This window comes from Canis lupus, chromosome 27 (genome assembly GCF_003254725.2).
Source record: "Canis lupus dingo isolate Sandy chromosome 27, ASM325472v2, whole genome shotgun sequence".
NCBI classification, from domain to species: domain Eukaryota; kingdom Metazoa; phylum Chordata; class Mammalia; order Carnivora; family Canidae; genus Canis; species Canis lupus.
Genome location: NC_064269.1, coordinates 3,023,135 through 3,050,935, shown reverse-complemented (window position 1 = coordinate 3,050,935; position 27,801 = coordinate 3,023,135). Strand labels below are relative to the sequence as shown.

General features: G+C 47.4%; 1 protein-coding gene across 5 annotated transcripts in view; it reads left to right on the top strand.

Moving 5' to 3' along the window:
- Positions 1–27,801, top strand: part of ACVR1B (activin A receptor type 1B) — a 35,989-nt gene that overhangs the window by 1,232 nt on the left and 6,956 nt on the right. The window contains exons 1-7 of one of the 5 annotated variants that reach the window (XM_025458836.3): positions 14,824–14,845; positions 16,206–16,445; positions 17,255–17,503; positions 20,492–20,722; positions 23,717–23,884; positions 24,938–25,094; positions 26,319–26,443. In XM_025458836.3, the coding sequence (XP_025314621.1) occupies positions 16,271–16,445; positions 17,255–17,503; positions 20,492–20,722; positions 23,717–23,884; positions 24,938–25,094; positions 26,319–26,443 (1,105 nt within the window). In that variant the 5' untranslated portion in view covers positions 14,824–14,845; positions 16,206–16,270. Of the gene's footprint in view, positions 1–14,823; positions 14,846–16,205; positions 16,487–17,254; positions 17,504–20,491; positions 20,723–23,716; positions 23,885–24,937; positions 25,095–26,318; positions 26,444–27,801 lie in introns of those variants that run through there. The other 4 variants (XM_025458834.3, XM_025458835.3, XM_049102519.1 and 1 more) reach the window with 4 other exon arrangements.

Sequence of the window (27,801 nt, the reverse complement as noted above, 5' to 3'; positions counted from 1 at the left end):
AAAATACCCCGATTTAAGAGAGTCGTCTGGGATGTGTTTTGGCATTGGGGTAGCAGATGCAGGTTATATTTGGCAGTTCTATCGAAGTGATTATTGACCCACAGATGGATCCGGGAGAGGCGATCAGGGCTGTATTGGCCCCTGATGTACAAAGCCCGGGCTTTGACTCCTTCCTCTGCAGCCCCTCACCTCCCGGCTCTGGGAGAGCCAGTGTGCAGTTCTGTGGCTGCCCTCGCCACTAAAAATAAAGATTCTCAGGTGGGCTCAGGCTTCCTTAATAAACCAGACACACGCGAGAAGACATCAGCCTGCTTGGGAGTCTGGAAAACAAGTTCATTATCGCCAGCTTTGATATTTGTTCCCAGCGGTGGAGCCTGTGCAGTGGGGTCTTTGTTCGCTGGCTAATGCTTGTGTTAGGCACCTCGTGTGTGTTCCTGGGGCCCGCCGCTCTGCGCGCGGGTGATCTGCCGTGGGGTCTGGTGGCCGTGGGGAAGGTCTGCGAAAGGCGGCTGACAGTTGTGGTGAGATGATGCTCTCCGTGAATAATGTTTGCTTGCCGGGCCTTATCGTGGGCCATGTTTCTGGAATGTGTAACATAATGTCATTTCTCTAGTAGGATAGTAAATAAGGAGACTCAGTCTTGGGGGTTGTCATTCTTGCGTGTGTCCGGAGAAATCTTGAGGTTCTTCCCATAGAACGTTTTGTACCCTGTCCCTGATATATTGAAGATTTTTAACCACCATTTCCCTGTTGATTTGGTGTAGCGTCTGCGGGGTTTTTCTTGTGGTGAGCCTAGTTAAGAATGTTTCACTGGTAATCCAGCTTAGGACAGAGGGGTTTTTTTGTTTGTTTGTTTGTTTTATTTTATTTATTTAATTTTTTTGGTAGCCTTCCTAAAATGGATGTTTGTTAGGGTGAGGATGGGGTGGGCATGATGGGGAGTTAGTTTCTTTTTTTGGTAAATTGGAAATTAGGTTGTGTGTCCAGCAAACATTCTCGAAGGCCTTTAAACTTCTTGGCCAGACACTACAGTTTTTTCCGGGACACATGTAGTTGCCAATAGTGCATGCTACAGAGACCACTGTTGCAAAAGGCTGGAGTAAAACGTCAGTTCTGGGAAAAATAGAGGCTGTGGGATAACAAGAAGTTGATTGCTTTCCTCCCCTGCACTTCCTCTGTGCGCTCCCCTAGGTGAGCTGGGGGAGTGGCCGGGCCGGCAGCCCCGCGCCTGCCCTGCCGCTCCCTGGGACTTGACATGAGGGCAGCGGGGCTGGGTGCTCCTGCTGGCGCATTAACCGCCACTTGGGAAAAGGCCGGTGACCAGGAGAATGAATTCCGGGTTATGAGCAGCCTTCACTTGACAGGCGTAGCAGGTTTTTGAGGCCTCGCTTTGGAATTTTCACATGGGTCTTTGAAAATGTAAAGTCGCCTTAGTTGGTGGAGGGAGAACAGGACATTCATTTCTTAAGACAAAAGCAACGAGGGAGACATTTGAGGTTCTGATAGGAACATTCTGAATTTCTGTGAACAGACTTGAAAATCTAATTCCAGGCCAAGTCCTTGTACTCTCGTTGAGTGGACGCGGATTTGAGGTGCAGTGGGAGTGAGCCCTGTGAGGGAAAAAGAGAATTCTCTGGTTGGTTATTTGTTAGAAGAGCTCCTGGAACAGATGTGATTAAAACATAATAAAATGGCCACTCTGGTTAAAGGTTGGGGCCAGACGGAGGGAGGAGGCCAGATCGCAGCCCCGGAACTTTGCTCCCTTACAGGTTGTCCTTGAGCGAGTCACTTGCTTAACCTTTCGGTGACTGCCTCAGTTTTCCCTCTGCCGTGCGAGGAAGTAGTCCGTGGAGTTCCTGCTGGGACATTTGTGAGACTCACTCACTGATAGCCAGTTGGCGGAGAGGTATTTTTAGACACAGTCTCTGACTTCAGGGAACAAGCAATGTTGGGTTACTTCTTATCTTATGGGACAGAATAACATACTCTCGGGGTTGATAGAAGCACCACATGCCACAGAGTGGTTCACTTCTTCGGATTTGTGCCTTTTTTTTTTTTTTTTTTTTTTCCCGTGGACCGTTTCAGATTTCCTCCAGGTAATTTCTGTCTTTTGACAGGCGCTTACGTCGGAGACCGGGCAGGTACCTGTGCTAATCAAAGACAGTCTGGAGGGAGTGACCTGCTTTAGGCTTTATTGGTTTGGCAACGTTTTAATTCTTACGCAACTCTGGGTATGTTTATGGCACTATGTAAATGTTACATAAGAACATGGAGGCTGAGAGGTGGCTGGAATGGTGCCTGTGAACACAGGAAGGTTAGACTGAGGACTTCATCCGAAAGGACCTTGGGAATCTGCAATCAGCACAGGAAGAAGCTGCACTTCATTTTCCTCTAAAACCCTTTTTAGATGATTGTGTCTTTCAGGTGGACTGCTGTGTTATAAATAGGTTTATTCTCCACCGGTGAGCTAATTGTAACCTTGCTACCAAAATATGAATCAGTAAACGAGGAGACGAGGAGACGTGCTGCTTCTTTCGGCGTGTCCTGTTGGAGCTGCTTGTTGCGTTTGGGAACATGAGTGGAACCGCGTTGCAGTCTGCTCTCATAATAACTCGGGAGTACAGGGTGTCGAGGTGGAATGGAATTCTCAGTTCGTGGTGCTTTAGATCTTCTTTATTTTTGAAGGTTAAATTAGAATACTGAAGTGGCTCTTTTGTTTTAATTTTGAAATCCTTATTGTTTACTGTTCAAGTTTTGCTCGGAGCAGCAGCGAACATTAATTCTGGAATCCCGCCTCTTTGTCTTGAATTCTTGTGTTACTTGTCTGTTACAGTAGGAGCTGATGTAAGAGGGTCTTATCTCATTTTCCTCTCTGTGTTTATAAAAAGAAGATCCTAGAGTCCTCTTTCTCATCCATCCTTCTGACGTTGGAGGTGCTGCTGGCATTCGGAGCCCATCAGTTCCGCCTCGACTGGGAATGCTGAAGCATTTGAAGGGATCAGCTCCTCAGACCTGCAGTTCAATCTGCATTTCTCCCACTCTGTAGGCACCACCTCATGGCCAGGTTCAAATACCTACCCACCTGCTCTGGGGTTTTGCCCTTCTCAGTGCCTCTCGCACGTGTGGTTTGACCTGAGCTTGGGCTTCCAGAGGTACCGTCCCTGCTCTTGCCTCTTCTCTCTGCCTGCTGGCTTCTCCATCAAGGATAGATGTAAAACCAAGCAAAAATACGATTTCAGAGTGTATCTCTCTTTCCCTTACTTGGTAGAGCTGCCAGCGTTTGGTTGAGCCCTGAAGTTTGCATCCCAGACCATCTTACCAGCTCGCCGGGTTTCAGAGACAGTGCCACTTGAGGCACTGTCTGGTATTCTTGTTGGTTGAGGCAGCTCTGGTATTCTTTTTGGTTCTCTTTCTTCTCTCTCCACTTCATCCTAAGCCTGCATTTGTCTTACTAAATATTTGGAATTTTTTTAAAGATTTTATTTATTTACTCATGGGAGATACAGAGAGAGGCAGAGACACAGGCAGAGGGAGAAGCAGGCTCCCTGCAGGGAGCCCGATGTGGGACTCGATCTCGGATCCCAGATCCCGGGATCACAGCCTGGGCCGAAGGCAGACGCTCAGCCGCTGAGCCACCCAGGCGTCCCTAAATATTTGGAATTTAACATGATGAAAGTAATTGCCCGTCCCTTTAGAGTATCCATCACTTCTGGTATTTACATGATTACATATAGGAGAGTTCTTTACTCATTAGGTTGGGTATATGCCTGGAATGGTTCTTGGCTTGGGGAAATAATCCCAAGAGAATAAGATGGACAAAAATCCCTAAATCCCTAACTGTCATGGAACTTAAAATAGCAGTGGCTTAGACAGAAAATAAATAAGTAAACACAATTCTCAGTCCTAAGTGCTCTGGAGAAAATAAAACAGAATTATGTGCTAGAGTGTGCTGAGAACCACCATGTCCTCTCTCAGATTCACTGTTTCATCTGTAAAATGAGGCTCATATAGTCAAGTGTCATTATTCATGGTACTTCTGTTCTGTAAAGTTGACTGGAACACTGGATTAGCGAGTACTGAGCCGCTGCTCCTAGGGGAATGACGGGGCTTGTTCCTGTGAGCCCCTGGTCACTATATTTCCACTGACCCATCAGTACATAACCTTGCTATGTATGTGTTTCTGTTTAAAGACGCCTTATTTAATATATATTGTTGGTTCATTAACCTTGAACTTGAGGCCAGCAGCACTATAATGCAAGCCTGAACGACAGTTATCTGATATAGGTATTTTCTCTGCAAGGCACATCATTGTCTGCTTGAGCTTTGGAACACTGGAGAGCATTTTAGCACCATTCTTGGGGGCCATTTTAAACAGTGAAATCCCCACCGCCAGCAAAAACAAAAACAAAAAGGTGAAAAGCATGGCACAGGGTATACTGTGAAAAGAACACTTATTTACAATGTGAAAGCTGAGACAAGAAGGCAGAGCATGGTTACCTTGTTTGCCATCAGCTGGGAACATGTGCATTGGGTGACTTGGTTTTTTTTTTTTTTTTTACTACTCTGAACATCTGTGAATGACCATGAAAGCACCGAGAGTATTGATTTGGGGGTTACAGATAAATTTTAGTGAATATAGAATCTATGAAACATGAGAATCACCTGTATTTTGTTAAAGCTATATAGATCATTTGTGGCAGGGAAAAATTATATCCTATGGAATTCTAAGGATTCCTAGATGGTTTCATTGAACCAGAATTTGAATATAGAGAGAAGTCCCATTTCCAGCCTGTAAATATATAATAATCTGAAGTAACTATGCCTATACTTACCTGGCAGGGGAGATACCATGATCATGAAGTAACTATGCCTAAATACAGTGATCTAAGTCAATATATAGTGATAGTGAGCTGAAGATTCCTTTAGCTCACTCATTTATTGAGCACATACCATGTGCCAGGCACTGTCGTAGGTGCTAGAGATGTAACAGTAGGAGAAAGGACATACAAAAATGCCTTCGTTGATGAAGCTTAACCTTCTGGCTTGTGAGAGATAATAAGTAAAATATAAGGTGATTTTTCCTACCGCAGTCTGCCCTCTGCCTCCGCCCCCCAAGATTTCCTGCCTTTGGAATATAGGACCTTCCAATTACTGAGCATGAATCTAGGTACTGCCTTGAAGGGATTTTGCTGATGCGATTAAGGTCCCAAATCAGTTGATCTTCAGCTAAGGGGACTGGTGTGATCGACCTGACCTAACCACACTAGGTCTTTGAAAGCAGTTTTCTCAGCTGGTTGCAAAAAAGGAAGTCAGAAATGCTCCAGCTGGTTTGGAAGAAAGTAAACATCCGTGTGTGAACTGCCCAGGGGGCCACCTGGCTGAGAGTGGTCCCTGGCTGTCAGCAAGGAGGCAAAAGGGAACCTCAGGTTTCCATCCACAAGGCAGTGGAGTTTGCCAACAACCGGTGAGCTTGAAAGAGGTCCCAGCCCTGGATGAGAAGGCAGCCCGGGCCAACCCCAGTCACGCTGTGCCTGGACTTCTGACCTACAGAAACTGAGATAGTAAATAAGTGGTGTTTTTAAAAATGTGTGTGTGGTGGCTCAGAGGGATATGTGAGGAGAAGGGAAGCAGGAAGGGAACTAGCTATCTAAGGTAAGCTCAGGGAGACTGAGACCTGGTGCCCGGTCATGCTGTTAATGGAGCTCTCATGTGAAAAGTCCTTGGACCTGCACGTGGCCTTCGCCTACTGCCAGTTACCTTTTCCTAGATATTTATGATTGATTGGAGGAGAGAGGGAGAGAGGAGATTGTGGGTGCTTTGGAGATAAGTTTTTTTTTTTTTTTTTTTTAGGTAGTCCCAATGTTTGGGTTGAGGAATCTGAACTGAAGCCTGTCTATTTTTATTAGGTAGTTATGGTGAACCTGTCTTGCCCCAGATCTTCGTGTGTTGACTTGGTGTACACTTGTGTATTACAGTTTATTTTATTTTATTTTTTTAAAGATTTTATTTATTCATGAGAGACACACAGAGAGAGAGGCAGAGACACAGGCAGAGGGAGAAGCAGGCTCCCTGCAAGGAGCCTGATGCGGGACTCCCCCTCAGGACCCTGGGATCCTGACCCGAACCGAAGGCAGACGCTCAACCACTGAGCCACCCAGGTGCCCCTGTATTACAGTTTATAATCGGGGTCGATAAGATTGAATTGTAATCAGTGTTCATTTCTAACATCCAGGACCAAGCTGAATGGTGAGAGGGATACTGAGGAAAGAGTCTGTCCTTGCTCTTAAGAAGTTTACACGGATTGACCTTTCTTCTTGTTGCAACAACCACACAACTAGGAAGAGTTTTGACCCTTCTCGTGCACCTGGGTGACAGAAGTAGTAAAGGCATCTGGTTTACTGAACGTTTACTATATACTCAGGTGTGATGCTGGGGACTTGGGTTATGTCAGTTACTCTGTGCAGCTACCCTCTGAGCATTCTCATCCCCGTTTTACAGATGAGGCAACTGAGGCATGGGGAGGTTCAGTGGCTCAGGTCTATTGGACCCCAAAGCATGTGCTCTGAGTGCTGTACTGTCCCACATCCTACGAGGACTGTGCAAGTCATTTTCTAACCAGTCTCTGCCTCCAGTCTCACACCTGTCATCCATCTCGTTGCTGGATTTAACTTGGGGGAGAGCATGCCCTCTGCGTCTTGTGGTTCCACTGCTTTCATGTGGCCTCCAGGATCAACCCAGACCCCTTCACCTGGCGTCATGGTGCACCTGATGTGGTCTCATCTTCCTTACTGTCCTTGTCTCCAGCTGGAACCTGGCATTGTCCATTCGCTGTGGACCTAATATGCCTTGTGTTTTGCTTGGCCTTGGCCTTCTCTTCTTGGCCAAAGTGACCACCCTCCAGTGTGGGACCTCCTTTGTCCTTCTGCTGTCCCGCTGGTCAGTGGTTCTATCCTCTCTGCTTTTCTCTTTGGTCCGTCTGCTCCTCCCACTCTCCCAGCCTCTGCCCCGTAAAAATGGATGCTAGGAACTAGTTTATTCTTTTTTATGTGGCTTTGTCCTGTCACAGACCCTTGCACATTTTAAGTACTTATAATAAGTTTGTTTAATTGGATCCATTCAGTTTTTTCCCATCCTCTCAGCAATATCCTAGGTAATAATTCCAGTTCTGGCCTGCTGTGCTTTTGGTATCTCCTCTATATGCAGTTGGGTTTTTTGTTTTTTGTTTTTTTAAGATTTTCTGTGTTCATGAGAGACACACAGAGAGAGGCAGAGACACAGGCAGAAGGAGAAGCCGGCTCCGTGCGGGGAGCCCGATGTGGGACTCGATCCCGGGACCCTGGGATCACACCCTGGGCCAAAGGCAGATGTTCAACTGCTGAACCACCCAGACATCCCTCTATATGCAGTTTTTATCCCGGTCACTCAGAAATGCTGCAAACATTTGAGTTACTTGGAACACGATAAGCTCTCTCTTCCTACCTCACCTCTTTCATCTCTGTTTCATTCTACCACCTACCCATTTTATTCCAGCCAAATGTGCTTGATCTCAGCCTCATTAGTTTTATTCTCAGCCCTGGCTGATTTTTTTTTCTCCTTCATTGTCCCAGTTGCCTGAAACCATTCCTCCTATTCCTCTTCTCACTCAAAACCGTGACGTACACGACTCCTCTCCACTCATCCATAGTATAGTAAATAGGTCAGGAAGCAAATACAAAATACCGCTCATAAACATCCTCCCCTGCCCTAATGAGCCACAAAAACGTCTATTTAAGTGCAACAAAGAAAGAAAACAGAATGGTTTTCCATGTTCGTTATAAACTGTTAAGTAAAGGAGAAGTACCAGGTTACTTGCAGACTGTCCGAATGGGACAGCTGAGTCCATACGCTTGGGTCCGAGGAACGACCAGGCACGCTGTGTAGTAAGACGCGCTCATTCCAGTTTTACCGTGACACTCTCCTGGGCAGCAGGTGGGCCCTTGCTAAGATATTCAGGTATTTACAGTCAGCCATAAATTAAGTTGCAATGACAGGTCTCCTTAGCATAAACATCAAACGTCTCTTTTTGAGGGAGAACAAAGCTTTCATTCTCTAGACCTGAGGCTTAAGGGTGAACTTGTTTAAACAGCTCTCTAGGGTTGGGTTTGTCTCCAAGTAGAATGTCAGAAAGGCAGTTGGTGGAATAGATAGTGTGTGGAGCTGGCTTTTCAAACACCTTTCTCTTATGCAAACCCCATTCCGAGACCTTTTCCCAGATTGGAATTAAATACCAAGCTTATCAAGTGTCTTATTGTTAAATCTCTGGTTTTTTTTTTTTTTTCCCCTCCTCATACAAATAGCTTCCTTTATTAAGTCAGTTACATTTTTTTTCCTAAGTGCTTTTTTTTTCACCAGTACAGTTTTTGGTTTTGTAGGTACTACTCAATTGCACATGTAAAATTTGACTTCATTTTGGCCCTTGGGTACTTGAGAGGTTTGGTTTTATTTTGTTTTAATGTGTTTTTAAAATCTAATTTTGATGATTATGAAGGGTGAAGATGTAACTTGGGTCTCTTTTATCAACCAGTAGCATCTAATTGCTTTACTTTAACACTGCATGATATTTCTACTTAGGTTTGGGTTTTCGCTGTTGGTGCATTGTCAGTTCCCAGTTATTGTCTCCCGTCACCCCTACCAGGGGAACCGACCGTTACCTCTGTTTCGTGATGGTTTCATGCCTGATGCCTCCATTTTTTAACCTGATTCAGGATTTTCCTAAACATTTTGGCAGTTGTCTAGATCAAGAGTTACTGGACAACATTTTTCTTTTTTCTTTGCCTTTTTAAAGCAGCACGACCCTTTTAAGAATACAAATGTAGAAATGTATGTACAGCAGATAAAAGCCACTCCTGGGAGAGCCCCCTTCCCTCTCAAGTTATTAGGCTGAGATTTATTGCCTGAGATTTATTAAGCGCAGCGCTATTTGCCAGGCACTTTGCTAGACACCAGTGAGAAAATGGTGAAGCAAAGCAGGGCAGTGGCTCCCCCCTTGTGGAGCTCTGAGGTTCCTGGGACATCTTGGAGAGCACAGGGATTCAGGATGAATACAGTCTGAAGAACACGAGACCTCCAGGTTGTTTTTTCCCTTGTTATTTATTTATTAATTTAAGTAACCTCGGCACCTACGGTGGGGCTCAGACTCATGACCCCAAGATCAAGAGTTGTGTGCTCTACCCTGGGCCAGGTGCCCCAAGTTGGTTTTTTTTTTCCTCTATGCACGTATTAGGTGTTTAATGTTTTAGTTTTATAATTGAGATTATACATACTGCTTTTCAAAGACTTGGTATTTTTTAAATTTATGGTAAAACACAACAGAAAATTTACAATTTTTAACCATTTTATTTATTTTCATTTTTAACTATTTTAAAGTGTATAATTCAGTGGTGTTAAGTACTTTCATAATGTTATCACCACTATCTAGTACTAGAACTTTTTCCTTACCCCAGAGGAAACCCAGTAACCCATTAAGCAGTTACTTCCCATCCTCCCTCCCACTCTGCCCCCAGCCCCTGACAACCATTAATGTGCTTCCTGGATATTTAATGTAAATGGAATCATAGGGCAGCCCTGGATGGCTCAGTGGTTTAGTGCTGCCTTCAGCCCAGGGCGTGATCCTGGAGACCCGGGATCGAGGATCGAGTCCCACGTCGGACTCCCTGCATGGAGCCTGCTTCTCCCTCTGCCTGTGTCTCTGCGCCTCTCTCTCTCTCTCTCTCTCTCTCTCATGAAAAAATAAATAAAAATAAATAAATGGAATCATAAGCTTTCACTTTACATAGTGTTTTTAAAGTTCATATTGTAGTGTATATCAAAAGTTTATTCATTTTTATGACTGAATAATACACCACTGTTTGAATAGACCACATTTTGGTTTGCCTTCATTATTTGATAGACATTTGGGTTGTTTCCACCTTTGACTATATGCGTAGTGCTACTTATGAACATTCGTGTGCAAGTTTTTGTATGAACACTTATTTCCAGTCTTTTGGATATACACCTATGAGTAGAATTGCTGGGTTATATGGTAATTCAACATTTAATTTATGGAGGAACCATTGAACTGTTTTGCCCTGAGCCAAAGGCAGACCCTTAACCACTGAGCCACCCAGGCATCCCATCTTTTTCATTTTCTTATGGCCTTCCTAGTGGGTGTGAAGTGGTGTCTCGTGGTTTTGATTTACACCTACATTTAAAATTCATTTGCATCTGGGATGATATTGGACATCTTTTCATGTGCTTGTTGGCCATTTGTGTATCTTTTTTGGGGAAATGTCTATTCAAGTCCTTTGCCCATTTTTTAATTGTTTTATGTTGAGTTATGAGTTCTTTTATTATTGTTATTATTTTTTTTTATTCATGAGAGACAGAGAGAGAGAGGCAGAAACATAAGCAGAGGGAGAAACAGGCAGCATGCATGGAGCCTGATGTGGGACTCAATCCCAGGACTCTGGGATCATGCCCTGAGCCAAAGGCAGGCGCTCAGCCACAGCCACCCAGGCGTCCTGGGTTATGAGTTCTTTATGTATTCTGAATACTAGGCAGTTATTAGATACATGACTTACAAATATTTTCTCCTGTTCCATAGGTTGTTTTGTATTCTCTTGATATTGTCCATTGATGCACAGAAGGTTTTATTTTTTTAAGATTTTAATTGTTCATTTGACAGAAAATGAGAGCCCAAGCAGGGGAGCAGCAGGAGAAGAGGGAGAAGCAGGCTCCCCCCTGAGCAGGGAGCCTAATATGGGGCTCAATCCCAGGGCCTCAGGATCATGACCTGAGCCGAAGGCAGACAGACGCCTGACTGACTGAGCTACCCACGTACCCCACGGAAGGTTTTAATTTTGATGAAGGCCAGTTTATGTATTTTTCTTTTGTCACTTGTACTTTGGGTATGCTATCTAAGACAGCGTTGCTAAATCCAAAGTCCTGAAGCTTTACCTCTGTTTTTTTTTTTAAGTTTTAGAAGTTTTAGAATACAAGTCATAGCTTTTATATATTTAGCTCATTGATCCGTTTTGAATTAATTTTTTGTATATGGGGACGCCTGGGTGGCTCAGCAGTTATACATTTGCCTTCGGCTCAGGGTGTGATCCTGGGTCCTGGGATCGAGTCCCACGTCGGGCTCCCTGCATGGAGCCTGCTTCTCCCTCTGCCTGTGTTTCTGCCTCTCTCTGTGTCTCTCAGGAATAGATAAATAAAATCTTTAAAAAAAAAATGTTGTATATGGTGTGAAGTAAGGGTCGACTTCATTCTTTTGCATGTGGATATCTACTTGTCTAGCATCATTTGTTGAAGACTAGTCCTTCCCCCTGAATGGTCTAGACATTCTTGTCAAGAATAAGTCAGTTATGGTTGTATAGGTTGGTTTCTGGACTCTCAATTCTATCCCATTGCTTTATGTGGCTATACTTAATGCCACTACCACACTGTTTTGATTGCTATAGCTTTGTAGTACGTTCTGAAATCAGGAAGTGTGAGTCATCCAACTTTGTTCTTCTTTTTCCCCCAAGATCATTTTGGCTACTCAGACTCAGAGTTGCAGTCCTGTCCTATCCTCAGGAAGCTGTAGGGGGATTGGATAAGGTCCAAGGAAGACTAATTAAAATAATCATGCGTTGTAATAGGCTATTCTTATCAGTTTGGCCTGTCTGATGGATGCTGCCATCTGGAAGGAGGAGGGCGGAGAGTCAGTTTATGATCGAACCGTAATGTGAAGAGGAAGGGCTACACAAGCTGGTTTGGGCAGCTCATCTTGGATGCTGTAGAACTAGAAAGCTGCCCGGTGAGGTTTGGAAGAGGCGAGCTTAGTGTCTTAGCGTACCTGAGCAGGACAGTGCCCTGTGGTGCTACAAAACTGGTGAAGCTTATTATCCCAAGGAGTGATTAATATAAGCTAAAAATCATAAATATTGTAGCTTTACAATGTTTAAGGACGTTTGTGGATCTTTATCTGCCGGGACAACTGCGGATGTTTTGTGGCTTGCCTCTTACCTTCTGAGGTTGGTGCCGCCACCTGTGCTCTCCCCCCCGCCCCCCCCCCCCCCCCCCCGCCCCGTGCCCTGGAGATGTGTTCTGGGGCAGAGTAGTGGACTGAGTGGCTGAGTCTGTGCCCGGAGGGCGGTTTTGGGAATTCCCATGAGCCACGGGCCCGCTGAGTCCTCCCGGTATATGCCAGTGGGTCAGAGAACCCAGCCCATTGCCCTGCCTGCAGTGGGGTTGTCTTCGCCGAGACTCAGCTGTTAATGCCTCCGTAACACGCAGCTAGACGGAGGCTGCGCAGGTTGGGACTTGTTGGTCTTCCTCAAAATACAGCCTCGCTCATGAATCAAATTTGCATCTACATCCTACCACAAACCACCTTCTAATCATATGTTGGAGCCACATTCAAATCCTGCTTAGGTGGTTTTGTCTTCAGTTTAGTTTTGACAGACTTGTTAAGAGCACAGTGCTGTGCTAGTGAGAGCTTTGTTCTAAGCACTTTCGTGGGGGCAGGGAGAGGGAGAGAGAGGATCCCGATCCCACCACCCCGAGATCAGGAGCTGAGCTGAAATCCAGAGTCGGCCGCCTCACCTACTGAGCGGCCCGGGCGCCCCCGCCTTCTGACCACTTTTTAATTCGGTTGTGTCTCCAGTGATTGTGTTACTCCTCTGTTACTGGTTTTCCAACTTATGTTATTTCTACTATGTAACTCCTTGGTTGTGGAATATGGAGAGTCTTAGGTATGTATTGTTTATATGCATGTGTGTAGACTGATTTAACCTGATGAGTCACTGCGAAGTAGATTATAAAGGGCTATTAGCATTCATTAGTCCAGATTTAGTTTTCAAAGAAATCGCGCATAGTTTTGTGATTTCGCATGCTAGTACGTTTATGGTTAAATTCAGTTATTTTTTATGATTTTATTGTCACTTTATTTTGAAAAATGGATGTTAACAGAAAACTGGCCCTAATGTCTATCTTTAAAGTTAAGGAAAAAGTATATCCAATATAAAGCAGAACTTCCCAGTGTTGGATCAGTGGTCCAGACAATGTGAATTTAAAAACAAACTGGATTCAAATTTCAACTGGAGGATTTTAGAGGTCACCTAGTTCATTGCCTTCTTTCTGATTAATCATGAGGAAAATGAGGCTCAGAGAGGTTAAATGACTCGCCCAATGCCACACGACTAGTTACTGGCAGAGCTGAGGCTAAAACAGTCTCTTGCTGTGCTTGCTGTGGTCTTACGGTAACTTGCCACTTCCTAATTAGTGGTTAAAGAGACATTTTCTGTGTGCGAGCCTGCGTGTGCATGCCTGTTTATGTTTGAGTGTTATATTCAGAGGAGAGATTAGAATTTATTGAGCACCTATTTGCTGAGCACTTTTAAAATGTGTTATTCCATATAATTCACACACAGCCCTGTAAAGTGATTATCCCCAGTCCCACTCGACAGATTAGGAAACCAGGGTGCAGGAAGGTTACGAGCGTGCTCGAGGTCACGTGGTTAACGTTAGCGCTGGTGTTGGGGCCTTGGGTCTTCGTGACCCGTCCCTGCCCTAGTGCCCTGCTGTGGCTCTAGCGGTAGTGACCGAAGCCTTTTCAGGGGTGCGAGCAGTCGTGATGGTTCTCTCAAAAATACATCTTTTTCAGACTTCTCCCTCACTCTGTAAACTCTGTCGATGTACCCAGATGTGCGCAGAGAGAACCTTCCTCAGGACACTCACCGCGCTTAGCGGATGTTTGGCTAATCTTCATACCATCTCCGTAAGATAAATGGCATTTTCTGGCTAGGCGGCCGAGGCCCGGGTAGATTCAGAGACTTGCCTAATCCCTTATCACAAACCCGCATGGCCCTGCTCCCAGTTCCGCTCTTCATCCCGTCTCACATAGATTTCGCCACTTTTGTTCTTTCCTGTCTTACACCAAGATTGTTTAAGTACTTCCCAAAAATAATGAGCCACGTGTGGGTGTGTTCGTTCTCCAGAATGAATCACTGTGAAAGAGGCCGTGAACCAGCGGAGGGAGAAGTATCTGGAGCTGGAGCCTCTTGGCCCTGCCGTCTGCTAATTGACAGACTCCGAAGCGAGCCCTTTCTCAGAGGCGGCTCGGGCCTGGCCCCGCGTCCCGGGCGCTCGGAATCGCCCTCGGCGCCCGGAATAGCCCCGACGCTGTTCTCTTTGCCGCGTGTCACGCACGGCACACGTGTTGAGAGGTGTGCACCCCACGGGGAACCCCTTTGTGCCCGCGGCCTCCCCGACCCACGGGGGAGGGGCGCCAGCGGGGGTAGAGGGCTGGGCCTGAGGATCCGAGGGGTGCAGGAGTAAACTCCAGTTAGCGGGAAAAATAAGAGGGGGAGCAAAAAGAGGTATTTGGGGGGGATGAGGCGGTTCCTTCGTCTTTCTTGTGTCTAAAAAGGTTGGAATCCAAGTTTAGGAAGGATGTACTTTTAAAATTCCTTTTATGATTTGGACCCTAGTCCGAAGGGTACCTGCTTTAAACTTCCTGCCCTTGAAAATAGCACGTTACCCTCCGTCAGCAGGGCGTCAGCAGGCAGCCCGGGTGGAATTTCTCCCAGAAGAAAGGGCTCTGATCAGAGGCCTCCTGGGGAGGCTCCACAGCCGCAGCGCAGCGGCGTTTACCTGTCAGCGTGCGCGCTCCTTTGTCTCCTCGGGTGGGAGTGGCGAGGGATTGCATCATTTATGGAAAGCCTGAGGAAGGGGCCTTGGGCACGGAGAGGTTTAGAATCCGTCCTTGGAACTGAAAAGCCGAGAGATGCCTTCCAGTGTGTTGCAGGGAGAGACAAAGATAGCCTGTTCACAGCCTGAAGGGGTGAGTTACAACAGGCGCGTTTTTCACGGGGCTGGTCATAAATGTCTCTTCTCCAGGGGCCTTGGTTTGAATGTAGTCCCACTTGGTACCCAGATAGTATTGGCTGAGTGTCCGGCCGGGACTTGGGTGGGCCCTGCAGCCTCCACTGCCTGCGGGCCGAAGGCATCATTCAGCTCCGGCTCCCAACCTCAGGGTCCTGGTGGCCGCAGCCACACTCCTGCCCGTTCCGAGAGGTCAGGGCTAGGTTAGGCCCATGGGAGACCGTGTTGGGGAGAACCAACTGCCGCTGTCTGTGCTATTCTTGTTAGACGGATAAATAAAGGATCTCAGATTCCAGGGCTGCTGAACTGGCTTTCAGAGGCGCCAAATTCATTTACAGTAATTTCCTGTCAACAGTGCACACTTATGTATAAAACACACCCAGCAGAACTCATTAGACCCAGGCATGATTGCACAAACTGCCTATTTCAGGGGGGAAAAGCATGTGTATGTGTGTTTGTATGTATAAAATATGTATTTATGTATATAGTGTGTGTGTATATATATATAATAAAGATATATAATATTTTTTAAATGATATCCAGGGACCTTCCAGAGTAGGTTAAATTTATTGAACACTTTATGCGTCAGCCCATTTAATCCTCACAATAACTTTACGAGTTAGGCGTTAATATTATCCTCTTTGGAGGTTATTCTTTTTCCCCCCCATGAGAGGTGCACCTACCATGGACTAAAGGGAGGAGGACGACATTGGACTAGTGGATGGGAAGCTTTTCAAAGGAAGTGATGCTTAGGCTGAATTTTAAAGGATTTGTGAGAAGTAGCCAGGAAGAAAAGCATTGCCGCAAAAGAATGTGTGAGAGCATGCATACTGCATTCAGAAAACTGTGGGCATGCCTAGTGCCAGAGAAAGAAGATGGGGTTGATGAGCCATCCTCAAGCAAGGGAGCCTGGGTGGTTTTGGATGGAGGATGGAGGGGTGGGGCGGGAGGTGGAATCTGTATCCTCTGAGGGGAAAGTGCCTTCCTCTCATCCTCAGGCATCTACATTTAAAGGAAAACTTCATTCCCAGCCACAAAATAATGTGTAGTAAGTCTAAGGCAAAGTTCAGAAGGTTTTTTTTCTGTTTCTCATAGGCCTAAGATAGGGTACTTAGAAGAAAAAGTTGGGGCTTGGAAGCCTGAATGAACAGGCGAAAAGTTGGTGCTCCCATTGATGGTGTCGTCTCTCTGGCCCTATCTCCATCAAAGCTCCTTATTTGGGAACATCAAGTGTGCTAGAGGATTATATTCTAAGTCTGGAAAAGGACCTAGGATAAGATCTCACCGTTAATGTCAGTGTACTCCCAAATTTCCTGCAGCTCTGCAGTGTGCGTGTACCAGCTGCCTCCAGGCCAACTACACGTGTGAAACAGATGGGGCCTGCATGGTTTCCATTTTCAACCTGGATGGGATGGAGCACCACGTGCGCACCTGCATCCCCAAAGTGGAGCTGGTCCCCGCTGGGAAGCCCTTCTACTGTCTGAGCTCTGAGGATCTCCGCAACACCCACTGCTGCTATACTGACTTCTGTAACAAGATCGACCTGAGGGTGCCCAGTGGTGAGTGGACACCCTTGTTGGACTATTGGCTCATCCTGGAGGTAGGGCACCCCTGCCATCTCATCCTACTCTACTCTTCCCCAATCCCTTTGTTTGGTGATAGGTAAAGGTACCTTTTGGATGTTCCCCAACATGACGAGGGGATGGGATTCCTCCCCAGTCAGATTTGTAGACAAGAGTTTGGGGAAGACAGATTGTCAAGAGGTGAAAGCCACATTTTGGATGCTGGCTGAGCAGCCATGGGCAGCTGGTGAGGAGTGGGAGAGCCAGGCAGGGATCCCCATGGGAAGGTATGGAGATAGCCCCTGATCTGCGTGAAGGCAGCTGCTGGGTGAGTGTGATGGCAAGATGGGAAGAGGGGCCGGAGTTGGAAAAGAAGGACAGCAGTCGGGGCTGCGAAGTATTAGCTGGCAGCCCTTTGCAAGTGTCCCATTTAGAAGGCATGACTGGGGAGAGCAGAGGAGGAGGGACTTCCAGCTGCAGGGCTTAAAGCAGCTGTTTCGAGTGGAAGCGTAGAACCTGGCATCTGTCTGGGGCACTGAGGTGGGACGGCCCCGGGAAATGCCGAGGATGACAGGGAGTTGTGAGCTGGACTGTCGTCGTAACGGGCTCCTCCGTTAGAGAGGTTCACATATGAGGGCGCCAGGCACACCCAGAGCCCGGTAAGACCAGCGAGGTCAAGAGCACCTTGAGCGCAGGCAGGAGGGAAAGGGCACATTCCCGCGGACGGGGGTGTCGGGGACAGAGAGGGCCAGAGCTTTCCCGCGTTTTTACCGTGTTCTTTCCCTCTCCTCTCTCACTTGACCCAGGTCACCTCAAGGAGTCTGAGCACCCTTCCATGTGGGGCCCCGTGGAGCTGGTAGGCATTATTGCTGGCCCAGTGTTCCTCCTGTTTCTCATCATCATCATTGTTTTCCTTGTCATTAACTATCATCAGCGTGTCTATCACAACCGCCAGAGACTGGACATGGAAGATCCCTCGTGTGAGATGTGTCTCTCCAAAGACAAGACGCTCCAGGATCTTGTCTACGATCTCTCCACATCAGGGTCTGGCTCAGGTACTGAGTCCTTCAGCAATTGTGTCTGTCGTTGGTCTTCGTCACCATTTCCCAGCAGGGATAGACCATTCACGGAGAAGGCTGGGCCTTGCACTTGTTTCTGCCGGCACCAAGGCGTTTGGTTTCTGGACACCCCTTCTTTTGGAGTCTGATATGTAATAAGACAATGGGTCCACAGAAAATCTTTGATTCCCTGGGATTCCAAAGGTCAAGAGTAAAACTCTCCATTCCAGAAACCCCGCCTCTCTCCCAGTCTTGTAAGCGTACATCTATTAAAATTCACCTGGTTCCATCTGAGCAGTAGAGTGCTCAATTGAAGGGCCCCTTGGAGAAACAGGAGTGTGCCGGGTTTCTGTGAGGTGGTGACAGCTAATCATTGATCTCTGAGCAACCACAAGGGGAGTTTAAGGACATTGAGTAAAGCTGAGAGCTGGGGTTTGGTGAATCATTGACTTGTACCCGTTGCCCAAGGGTTTTTTTTGGTGGGGGTTACATAAAGGCAGCTTGGGCTTGCAGCTTGGTGTCAGTACCCTTTGTTTCCTGCACTGCCTATTGGTAACCGAGTCTTTCTTAGCTGAGGGAATTGAACTGAACCCTGGCCCTTGAAGTGAGCTCAGAATTCAGGATAAAGGGCCTGGGGTTGCTCAGGTCTCAGGGTATAGCTCAGCGAGCTATTAGATGTGAAACGACTGCAAAAGAGTCTTTTTTTTTTAATGAAGATAGACCATTATTTTAGTGATGGTGGTATTCTTTTCTTGTGGAAAAAAATCATCTGCAAAGGTCTCTATTGCCATTCTAGTTAAAACATACGGAATCATATTGTGAGAATTTTGTGTGTGTTTATGGTATGTTTCCTTGCCATGTGACAAGACTATTGTTCTGTAGGGAAATTATGCCATCAGTCATGGCCAGACATTCCTCCTTGAACACAGGGAATACTTTTGAGCTGTGACATCTCCTGAATTTCAGTGGTTTTGCCTTTATTAAGCTCTGCAGTAGAGAGTGCCAAAATGATGGATATATTTAAAAGCTGCATATTTTTAGGAAGAGAGAAAATATATGTCTTGTTCTTTGCTGAAAGAGGTAGGGCAGTGGTTAGAACTGCCTGACTGACTCTCTGACTTGATTTGCTGTCACAGGAGGGTAGCTCAGGTTTTCTGGAGTCTTTTTTAAGATCAGAACTAGCTGAGGCCAGTGAAGGTCCATGGTGGTTACTTAGTCATCTGGAGTAAAATGATTAATAACTATTTCTCCTTGGATATTTAGTCCCTTCTTAATCCCCAATGCAGGGCTTCCAAGCTGTTCGAGTTTCAATACTGTGGTTTTTAAAGTAGTAAGTCCATGCTGCTTATGTGACTTTCAATTCCCTTTAACAAATACGTGTCGAATGCCCTCTGGGTGGCACAAGGTAAAGAAAGATAAAAAAGGCTGACCCAGGACTGGGTAGAAGAGACCGGGATTGCTGGGAAAGGGTCTCCTGGGGGGAGGATGCGTTTAAAGGGGTCTTGAAGACTTGAGTTGGAGGTTTTAAGAGTGGTAAGAGGACAGGGAACATTTCAGGCCAAGGAAAACCCCTTGAGTGAAAGGACAAAAAGGCACCAAAGTTCACCATGTGTTGAGGGAATGATAAAGAGACTGGCGTGCCCTGCCCACGCTGGGGGGTGAGGACGGGGGTGGGGACTGGCAGGACAGCCCGGGTGGGAAGGACCTTGGGTGCCGTGCTTTCTCCAGTACGGTGAGAGGCATCTACTGGAAGTTTTCATGTGGCAACATAAATGTTCTTATTTTCCCATGGAAGGAATTCTGGCAGTGGTGTGGGGTGAATTCACTCATTCACCAGCCTCCTGTTAGGGCAGGGTGAGGCAGGGCTGCGTGTGGGTGTGCAGGGCAGGAGCAGGGCGACCAGGGAGGCGGAAAGACCAGTTGGAAGTCTTTTAAAGAAGGGCCAGGACTCGGGCAGGCACAGAGGAGATGGATGGGAGGGTTGTGTAGTGTTGTAGTTGGAAGCGTGGACTTTGGGAGACAGTTCTAGACGTTAGTCCCATCTTTGACACTTGCTGCCTGTATGAGTTCAAAGGAGTTACGTAACTTTCCCTTTCAAGCTTTAGTTTTCCCATCTGTAAAATGGGGATAATAACACTGTCTACCTACCGTACAGGTGGTTGTGAGGAAATGAGATAATCTGTGTAAAGCCTTTATCATAGTGCCTGGTGCACCGTAAGCATCCAGTAAGTGGCCTTCCCATCCGCAGGGCGTAGGGGTTAATAACATGTTTATTTGGTCTGGGAGAGGAAGTGAGAGCTCCGAGTCCGTCTTGATGGATAGATAGGGAGACTACTGACGGGGACAAATGAAGCAGTAAATGAGCCCTGTAAAGACAGTAGAGTCACCCTGAGGGTCAGCGTGGGCAGCCTTGTGTGCCGCATGTGGAGCTGGCCCGGGGAGCAGGGAGCAGGGGGAGCAGGGGGAGCGGGGCGCGGTGGGAGCCTCGTAGCCCCAGCCGCCGCCTGGCTTTCGTGGGCCACGCAGCGGCGCCCTCTAGTGGCTGCGGAGCAGGGCAGCCCGGGCACCCCCAGCCCCAAGCCCGGCCTTCACCTTCTCTGCCCTCTTCCCTCTTCAGTCAGCATAAAGCAGATGTGCGTGGACCGGCCCGCGGGAGGCTGGCTGCATGGTTGGCAAATCTGGTCAGATGCTGTGTGCAAACCTGTCGCCCGTACTAACTGAAAGGAGAAATGGCTTAGATAAGGCACGGCTAATGGCATGCGTTTCCCTTCCTTGTGTTCACTCACTCCTAGTCGCGGCCTTGCTTGGCCCTCTGCTGGCTCCCCGGGCCGTGGTGCAGCGGCTGCAGCTCGCCCTGGTCGGTGGACCGGGGCAGAGCGGAGGCACTGTGTGGTCATGGCCTTTCCAGTGTGGCAGTGAGAGTGGGAGTTGCAAAGCTTAGCAAAATTTACAATGTCCGCTTTCTTTCTGTTTTTTGGTCCACAGGGTTGCCCCTGTTCGTCCAGCGCACCGTGGCCCGAACCATCGTTTTACAGGAGATTATTGGCAAGGGCCGATTTGGGGAAGTGTGGCGCGGCCGCTGGAGGGGTGGTGATGTGGCTGTGAAGATTTTCTCTTCTCGTGAAGAACGGTCTTGGTTCCGGGAAGCAGAGATATACCAGACGGTCATGCTGCGCCACGAAAACATCCTTGGATTTATTGCTGCTGACAATAAAGGTAACGAGCTGGGTTTGGAGCCAACAGCAGCCCCAGGTGGAGGGGTGACTGGCGAAGTTGAGCACCTGTGGGCTGCCTTCATAGTTATTACCTGTAGAAGGAGAATCTGAATAAGCCGACGGTCCTTCAGCTTCTCTTCTGTGGAAAGCTTATATAGAAACCCAGGCTGTTAAGCAAACAGTCATTAAGCAGATAAACAAGATAAACCCCTCACCCTTCCGGCTCACTTCCTGTTCCTAACACCCCTTCCCCGCACTCCTAGCAGCGTAGTCCTGGCAGGGGCTCCAGTTAATTGACCTTGAAAATCACTGGAATGAAGAATTGTGGCCTCAACTCCTGCCAGAGAAGAATAGCCCAGAAAAGTATGGGATGTGCGTTCTGTGACACAATCAGCATCATACACGCTTGTAGTGCAGCAGGCGCAGCAGGGATGACCTGGCTGCCCCCAGAATGTTACCTTGTGGTCTCTCAGGCTCGGCTTGTGGACTGCCTGGACCTGAGGTCTCTTGGTTCCTCCTTCCTCTCCCTTCTGATTTTTCTTTTCTTTTTTTTTTAATGTTTTTTTTTTTCTTTATTTATTCATAAGAGACAGAGAGAGAGAGAGAGGCGGAGACACAGGCAGAGGGAGAAGCAGGCTCCATGCGGGGAGCCCGACATGGGACTCGATCCCAGCACCCCGGGATCACGTCCTGAGCCGAAGGCAGGCGCGAAACGCTGAGCCACCTGGGCGTCCCCCTTCGATTTTTCTTTAGTTTTTGAGTCCCTCTTGTGTGGCCAGGCACGTCCTTGTTTTGAGGGGGCCTTGCTGACCAGCAAAGGAGAAGTAAACTAATGGTTGATACAGGACGTAATCAAACAGCAAGCTGTTCTAGTGAGCACGAATTGGGAGAGAGATAGGGGTCAGGGAGGCCATACCTGAGCTTGATCGAGGACAAGGTCAAGAAGAAAAATCAGCGAGAAGGACACTGCAGACGCGCGTGTAGAGGTTTGGAACCTCGCAAGTAATATGGACGCTCTCTAGGTGGGGGGCAGTGGATGCCGGAGTGAAGGGCCTCCTTGAGAGGATTACATTTTATTCTGAGATAGTAATTGGAATTTCATTCATTAATTCATGAACATTCAGTGACCACTGTGATCATCACACGTAAGAATGACTCACAGTCCTAGCCCTCACGCTCCTAGCGGGGGCGGGGGAGGGGGGGCAGCAGACAGTGGCCAGGTAGTGCACCTGAAGTCAGAAAAGCCGTGAGATGTTTGCAGCTTACATTTTAGAAGAGTCTCCCTGGCAGTTGAGACCCAGGCTGCTCCCGTGACACGGCAGTTTTTACAAGTTAGTGTCTACAAAGCCTACGGAAGATGCTAAGTATTTATTTTTCCTTCCTAAAACAACAACAGACTGCTGATTCTTCACATTGCTGTGGGGGTTGGTCATGGCCTCAACTGCCCCCAAGCTGAAGAGGCTCGGACTTCAACGCAAGGGGAAGGAGGGGAAGGGAGAAAGTGTTTACTCTGAGTAAGCTGTGCCTTTTCAAAACAGCAGCATCTTTTGATGACAGTTGAATTTCACCTACAGTTTAAAGGCTCAGAAGATGCCTTCCCTTTAACTTTAACTGCCTACCAGGGTCCTCGCAGCTTCAGGGCCGGTTGGAGTGCAAGCGTATGTTGGGTAGACCCCTGACTGGTCAACCAGGAAGCCAGGCCTGGTGCTGTTCCAAGAGCCACTCCCTTTATTGATTCTGGCGGTTCATGTGCGCGGGGATCTGGCTGTAAAAACTCACGTTAGGGCCAAGGGAGGAGAAAATCGGACTCCTTCGTTTTTGCCTTTTTAGCATGATATATATATAGTATAGTGTCCTGGAACTAGCACCAGCCTGGAATCTGGAGATCTCAATCCAATTTCCAATCTTCCTATTGACAGCCGCATAACCTAATTAGATTACCAGCTTTGGGTTTTTTTTCCTCCTTCCTACTACACACTGCCTCTCATCCCCCACCCCGTATAAAAGTGCACACTGTCCACCTTCCATTGCTCTTCTCAGGAGAAGATGACCTCTCTGGAATACTTGGAATTGTGCTCTTCATGCATTGAAAAGCATTTTTTTTAGTCTGGAATACAATAACGCACAAAGGAGCTCTTTACTCTTCTCCCAGGGAGAGAGCTCATGGCTCGGTAGGAGCAGTGGACTGAAAGGAAACATTACAGATGAGCCAGCTGCTGGGGCTAGGCTGTGCTCACAGGATCTTGGAGCACAGAGGAGGGTCTGCGAAGCTTTCCTCCTTGGCAGCGGTGGGTGCAGCCAGTCATGGTCTAAAGAGTAGGTCTTGGGATCCCTGGGTGGTGCAGCGGTTTGGCGCCTGCCTTTGGCCCAGGGCACGGTCCTGGATATCCGGGATCGAATCCCACGTCGGGCTCCCGGTGCATGGAGCCTGCTTCTCCCTCTGCCTGTGTCTCTGCCTCTCTCTCTCTCTCACTGTGTGCCTATCATAAGTAAATTTTAAAAAGTTTAAAAAAAAAAAAAAGAGTAGGTCTTGTTCTTGACCCTGAGGGCCACCTGCAAGAAAGAAGGGAGCGTGTCTAAGAAAGTATGTTGTTCTTCTGTCCTTCCTCAAGGACACACACTGGTGAATAAGTGTAGATGAAGTAGGGGCGCCCGGGCGGCTCAGCGGTTTGGTGCCTGCCTTTGGCCCAGAGCATGATCCTGGAGTCCCGAGATCGAGTCCCACATCAGGCTCCCTGCAGGGAGCCTGCTTCTCCCTCTGCCTGTGTCTCTGCCTCTCTCTGTGTCTCTCATGAATAAATAAATAAAATCTTAAAAAAAAAAAGTGTAGATGAAATGAGTACAGAGGGGGAGCCTCAGGAGGTATGGAGGCAAGAAGCATGGATTCAGGAATATCTCGGTGGAGTTCGTGTCGTTCACATATTCTTTTTCTCCTGCCTTAACCTTTCTGCTGGTAGTTGTGCCTCTTCCAGAACTCCTCTGTGGTTCTCTGCAGATAATGGCACCTGGACACAGCTGTGGCTCGTCTCAGACTACCATGAGCATGGCTCCCTGTTTGATTATCTTAACCGATACACGGTGACGATCGAGGGGATGATTAAGCTGGCCTTGTCTGCGGCTAGCGGGCTAGCACACCTGCACATGGAGATCGTGGGTACCCAAGGTGAGTGAGTGGACCCCGCCGAGGGGCAGTAACATTGAGTAGACTTTAAAGGCCTGTACCATTCCTGATTTAGTTCCCAGGACTCTTTTCTTTTTAATGAGGTTGGAGGTGGGCCTAACCTCAGAGAGAGAGTTGAGTTTTTCTTGAGAATGAGAGGTGTCTGCAGTGGGGTTTCTTCAACCTCCGTCTCGGGCTCTAGAACATAAAGATTCCATTGTTTGTCATTTGGTGGCCAGGCATGATTGTTGGGTGGTGAGCTCAGCCTGCGTTCTGAGTTGTCACCCCAGAAGCCCACCATACACATGTGAAAGAATGGAGCCAAGAAGCAACAACCAGCTAGGGCAGAGGAGCAGCAGTGGGGTAATCCCGCACGTTCACTGTTGGGACAGTTGGCTTACGGACTGCATAGTGCGTTAGACACTGGGCTTTACTAACCTAGGAAGGTTCTGGAGGAAAAAGACCCCGAGCTTCCTTGTTTGTTGACTGTAACATCAGCTCTTTGGGGGATCGTGGTTCTCCTCAAGCTGGCAGGCTGTGCTGGCCGTGCTGGCTGTGCTGATTCCTGGTTGACCAGGGCAGCAGCTCCTGCCGCCCATGACAGAAAACCAGCCATTAGTGTTGGATCCTGTTCCTCGCTCGCCCCTGTGGTGACAGTAGTGGTCCTTATCTTTGCCTGTTTGATGGTGAGAAGCTTAGCCAGTGCAGCAGCTTTTCCTGGGATTCCTTGGCAGTTCTGACCCTGAGCGTATCAGTTCAGGAAGGCGAGGAGGAGGAGTAGAAGGAATGGTAAGAGCTAATACACCTTTCAAAGCACTTCACTTACTTGAATTAGTGAATTTAATCCTCACATTGCCCTGAGGTAAGGACTGGGGTAGCCTTATCTTACAGAAGAGAAGACAGAGGTACACATGGGTCAGGTTGATTTTTTTTTAGGGTTATCGGGTTAGTGGGAGGCAAAGCCAGAACTCGGACCCATACAGTCTGGTTCCAGAGTCTATGTTTTTAACATTTTCGCTATCTCTCTGTAAAGATCCCTATTTTTTTCTCTGCCAGGGAAGCCTGGAATTGCTCATCGAGACTTAAAATCCAAGAACATCCTGGTGAAGAAAAATGGCATGTGCGCCATAGCAGACCTGGGCCTGGCCGTCCGCCATGATGCGGTCACTGACACCATTGACATTGCCCCAAATCAGAGGGTGGGAACCAAACGGTAGGAAGGCCCTGGGCCTCTGCCCTTGCCTTACCTTTGTACTGAGTAGCTCATGGGCACCCTCTCCCATCTACACAGGAGACAGAAGCATAGAGAAGGAGGTGTGGCCCTTACTCTGAGACAGCTGAAAGCTGAATTGAAACCCCACTCCCCACACTGGAATGCTGCACTGGGGGCATCTAACAGATACAGGTGCCATGAGCATGGCTCCATAGAACTATATACACCTAGCTAGCTGTTCATGGTATTGGGTAGGGAGAGGCAGCACAGAAAGAATGTGCAGGAAGACTTGGGAGATGGGCAGCAGGCTCAGCTGGGACAGAGGAAGTAGGTGCCACCAAAGGGGTGCTCGTGTGGAGACCCTGAGGAGGCAGGGAGTAGGTCCTGCTGGGGGTTAGAGAGCAGGTTTTCCGAGCTGGAGCAGAGGTGATTCTAGGTCAGAGACTGTGGGGGCAGCTTGAGGATTATGGGCCTGCTCCCTGCCTCCTACAGAAGTGAGGTAAGACATAAGGACCGTGACTGTAGATTGACTTCCTGAGTTAGAAATGCAACTGTCGTCTAATGGGTCAGAAGAGGAAGTCTGTTTACCTGCCAGATCTCAAGTGCATTTCACTCAAGTGTGCTGTTGCTTTCCCCCTTCCTCCTGACCTGAATGAGTGCAGCTACCGAGGCCCCAGAGTGTGTGTGAGGCCTGATGACCTTCTTGGGGCGAACGGGGCGGGGGGGGGGGGTGCGGTGAGGAGAGTGGCATGAGTAGTCTTAATTAACTGAGGGACACTTTGATGATCACCTAGAATTAATTTTCATTTCTCTGTAATTAGGTAAGATAACAAAAGAGATTCAGAATGAAATTTAAGCTCAGCCCATCACCGTGGCTACATTTAATAAAGCCCAAGACCCCAGCAGCAACCAGATATTATGGATCGTTACTGCCCTGTGACCCACTGTACAAATACTTCTGCCAAGAAATCAAAGCATGCTTAAAATACATCTCAATGGTTAAAAAATAAGTGCAGCCGAGTAGCACCCAACCTCTGCTGAAGGATTTGGATTCGAATCCAAAGCATGGGAGTTTGCAGTAAAGAGAATTGATCACTTCCTGCTCCCCAAGGGGCATTCTTGGGGTGATGCCTTCCCACATTGAGGGCCCCTGAGTCACTACTTGGATTTAAACAAAGAAATCATCCTTCCCTCTGCATCATCTTGTTTCCTTTGCTGTTGCAGATACATGGCCCCCGAAGTGCTCGATGAAACCATTAACATGAAGCACTTTGACTCCTTCAAATGTGCTGATATCTATGCCCTCGGGCTCGTATACTGGGAGATTGCTCGGAGATGCAATTCTGGAGGTACCTTTCTTTTTTTGCCTTTTCTTGTTTCTACATCCCAGTACAGGTTGCTGGATCACCTGAGGGTGCTCGTGAGAGGGCTGGTGTTTCATTGCCTCCTTTCTTTTTACAACATGTTGGGTGTTTAGTGCCGCGGCCCATCACACATAGATGAGGGAACTTCAGATGTGGTTGTACAAAAGGTGTGTTGACTGTTGAATAGTGGTTTTTTTTTTTTTTTTTTTTTTGAGTGAGAGAATGCACACGTGTGCTAATGATTGGGGGAACAGAGGGAGAGAGAGAATCTCAAGCAGGCCCCACACCCAGTGCAGAGCATGAGTAGGGCTCAATCTCACAACCCTGAGATCATGGCCTGAGCCAAAATCAGGAGTCAGCTGCTTAACTGACTGAGCCACCCAGATGCCCTTCTTGAATAGTGTTTTAAATTGTGGTACCCATGGGACGCCTGGGTGGCTCAGCAGTTGAGCGTCTGCCTTCGGCCCAAGGCGTGATCCCGAGGTTCCGGGATCGAGTCCATCAGGCTCCCTGAAGGGAGCCTGCTTCTCCCTCCGCCTGTGTCTCTGCCCTCTCTCTGTGTCTCTCATGAATGAATAGATAAAGCCTTTTTTTTTTTTTTTTTTTTTTTTTTTTGATAAAGCCTTTTTTTAAAAAAAATTGTGCTACTCATTCTGGAGGCTTGTTTGGCTTATTTTTGTTTGTTTTTGTTGTTGCTTTTTTTTTTTTTTTTTACCCTTTTTATACCTTATCCTTATTATATCCCTTATATACCTTTACTTATATTCCTTACATATAAGGGATACTTATATACTTATATCCCTTACATACCTTTATATCCTTATTAATCCTTGGAGGTTGGGAAAGCCCTGGGCAGGAATGGTCAGGACTGATGCAGGGCGTCTCCTTTACATGACAGGCGGTGGGTATGTTTTGGTACCAGCTCTCAGGCCGCAGTGCTGGGGTTTTGTTGATAAAATAATAGTGGTAGTTTCTGAATGTGGAACAGACAGCTTTTATTAACATAGAATTTTCTCAAAATGAGGTTTTTGTTCTGTGATTTTTTTCTTACATCTTTGGCATTTGCACCTGCCCACCCATGTCAGAATCCCATAAAAGGTAGTATCAGATGTAGCAGGAAACATTTTTTGTCACTAGCTTAGTGTATCAGTATTTTATTCAGTGACTTCCAAGTGTTCTGTTCACCTGAACAGGCTCAAGAACCACTAGAACCTTTCCTTCAGCCATTTATCTCTGATGTAAGAGATTCAGGTCAATGGAAATGAAATAAATTAAAATTAAATGAACTTAAAAGAACCAGTCAGTCTCCCAGCAGAGCTCTCTTCTGTTTTACTGTCCTTTTC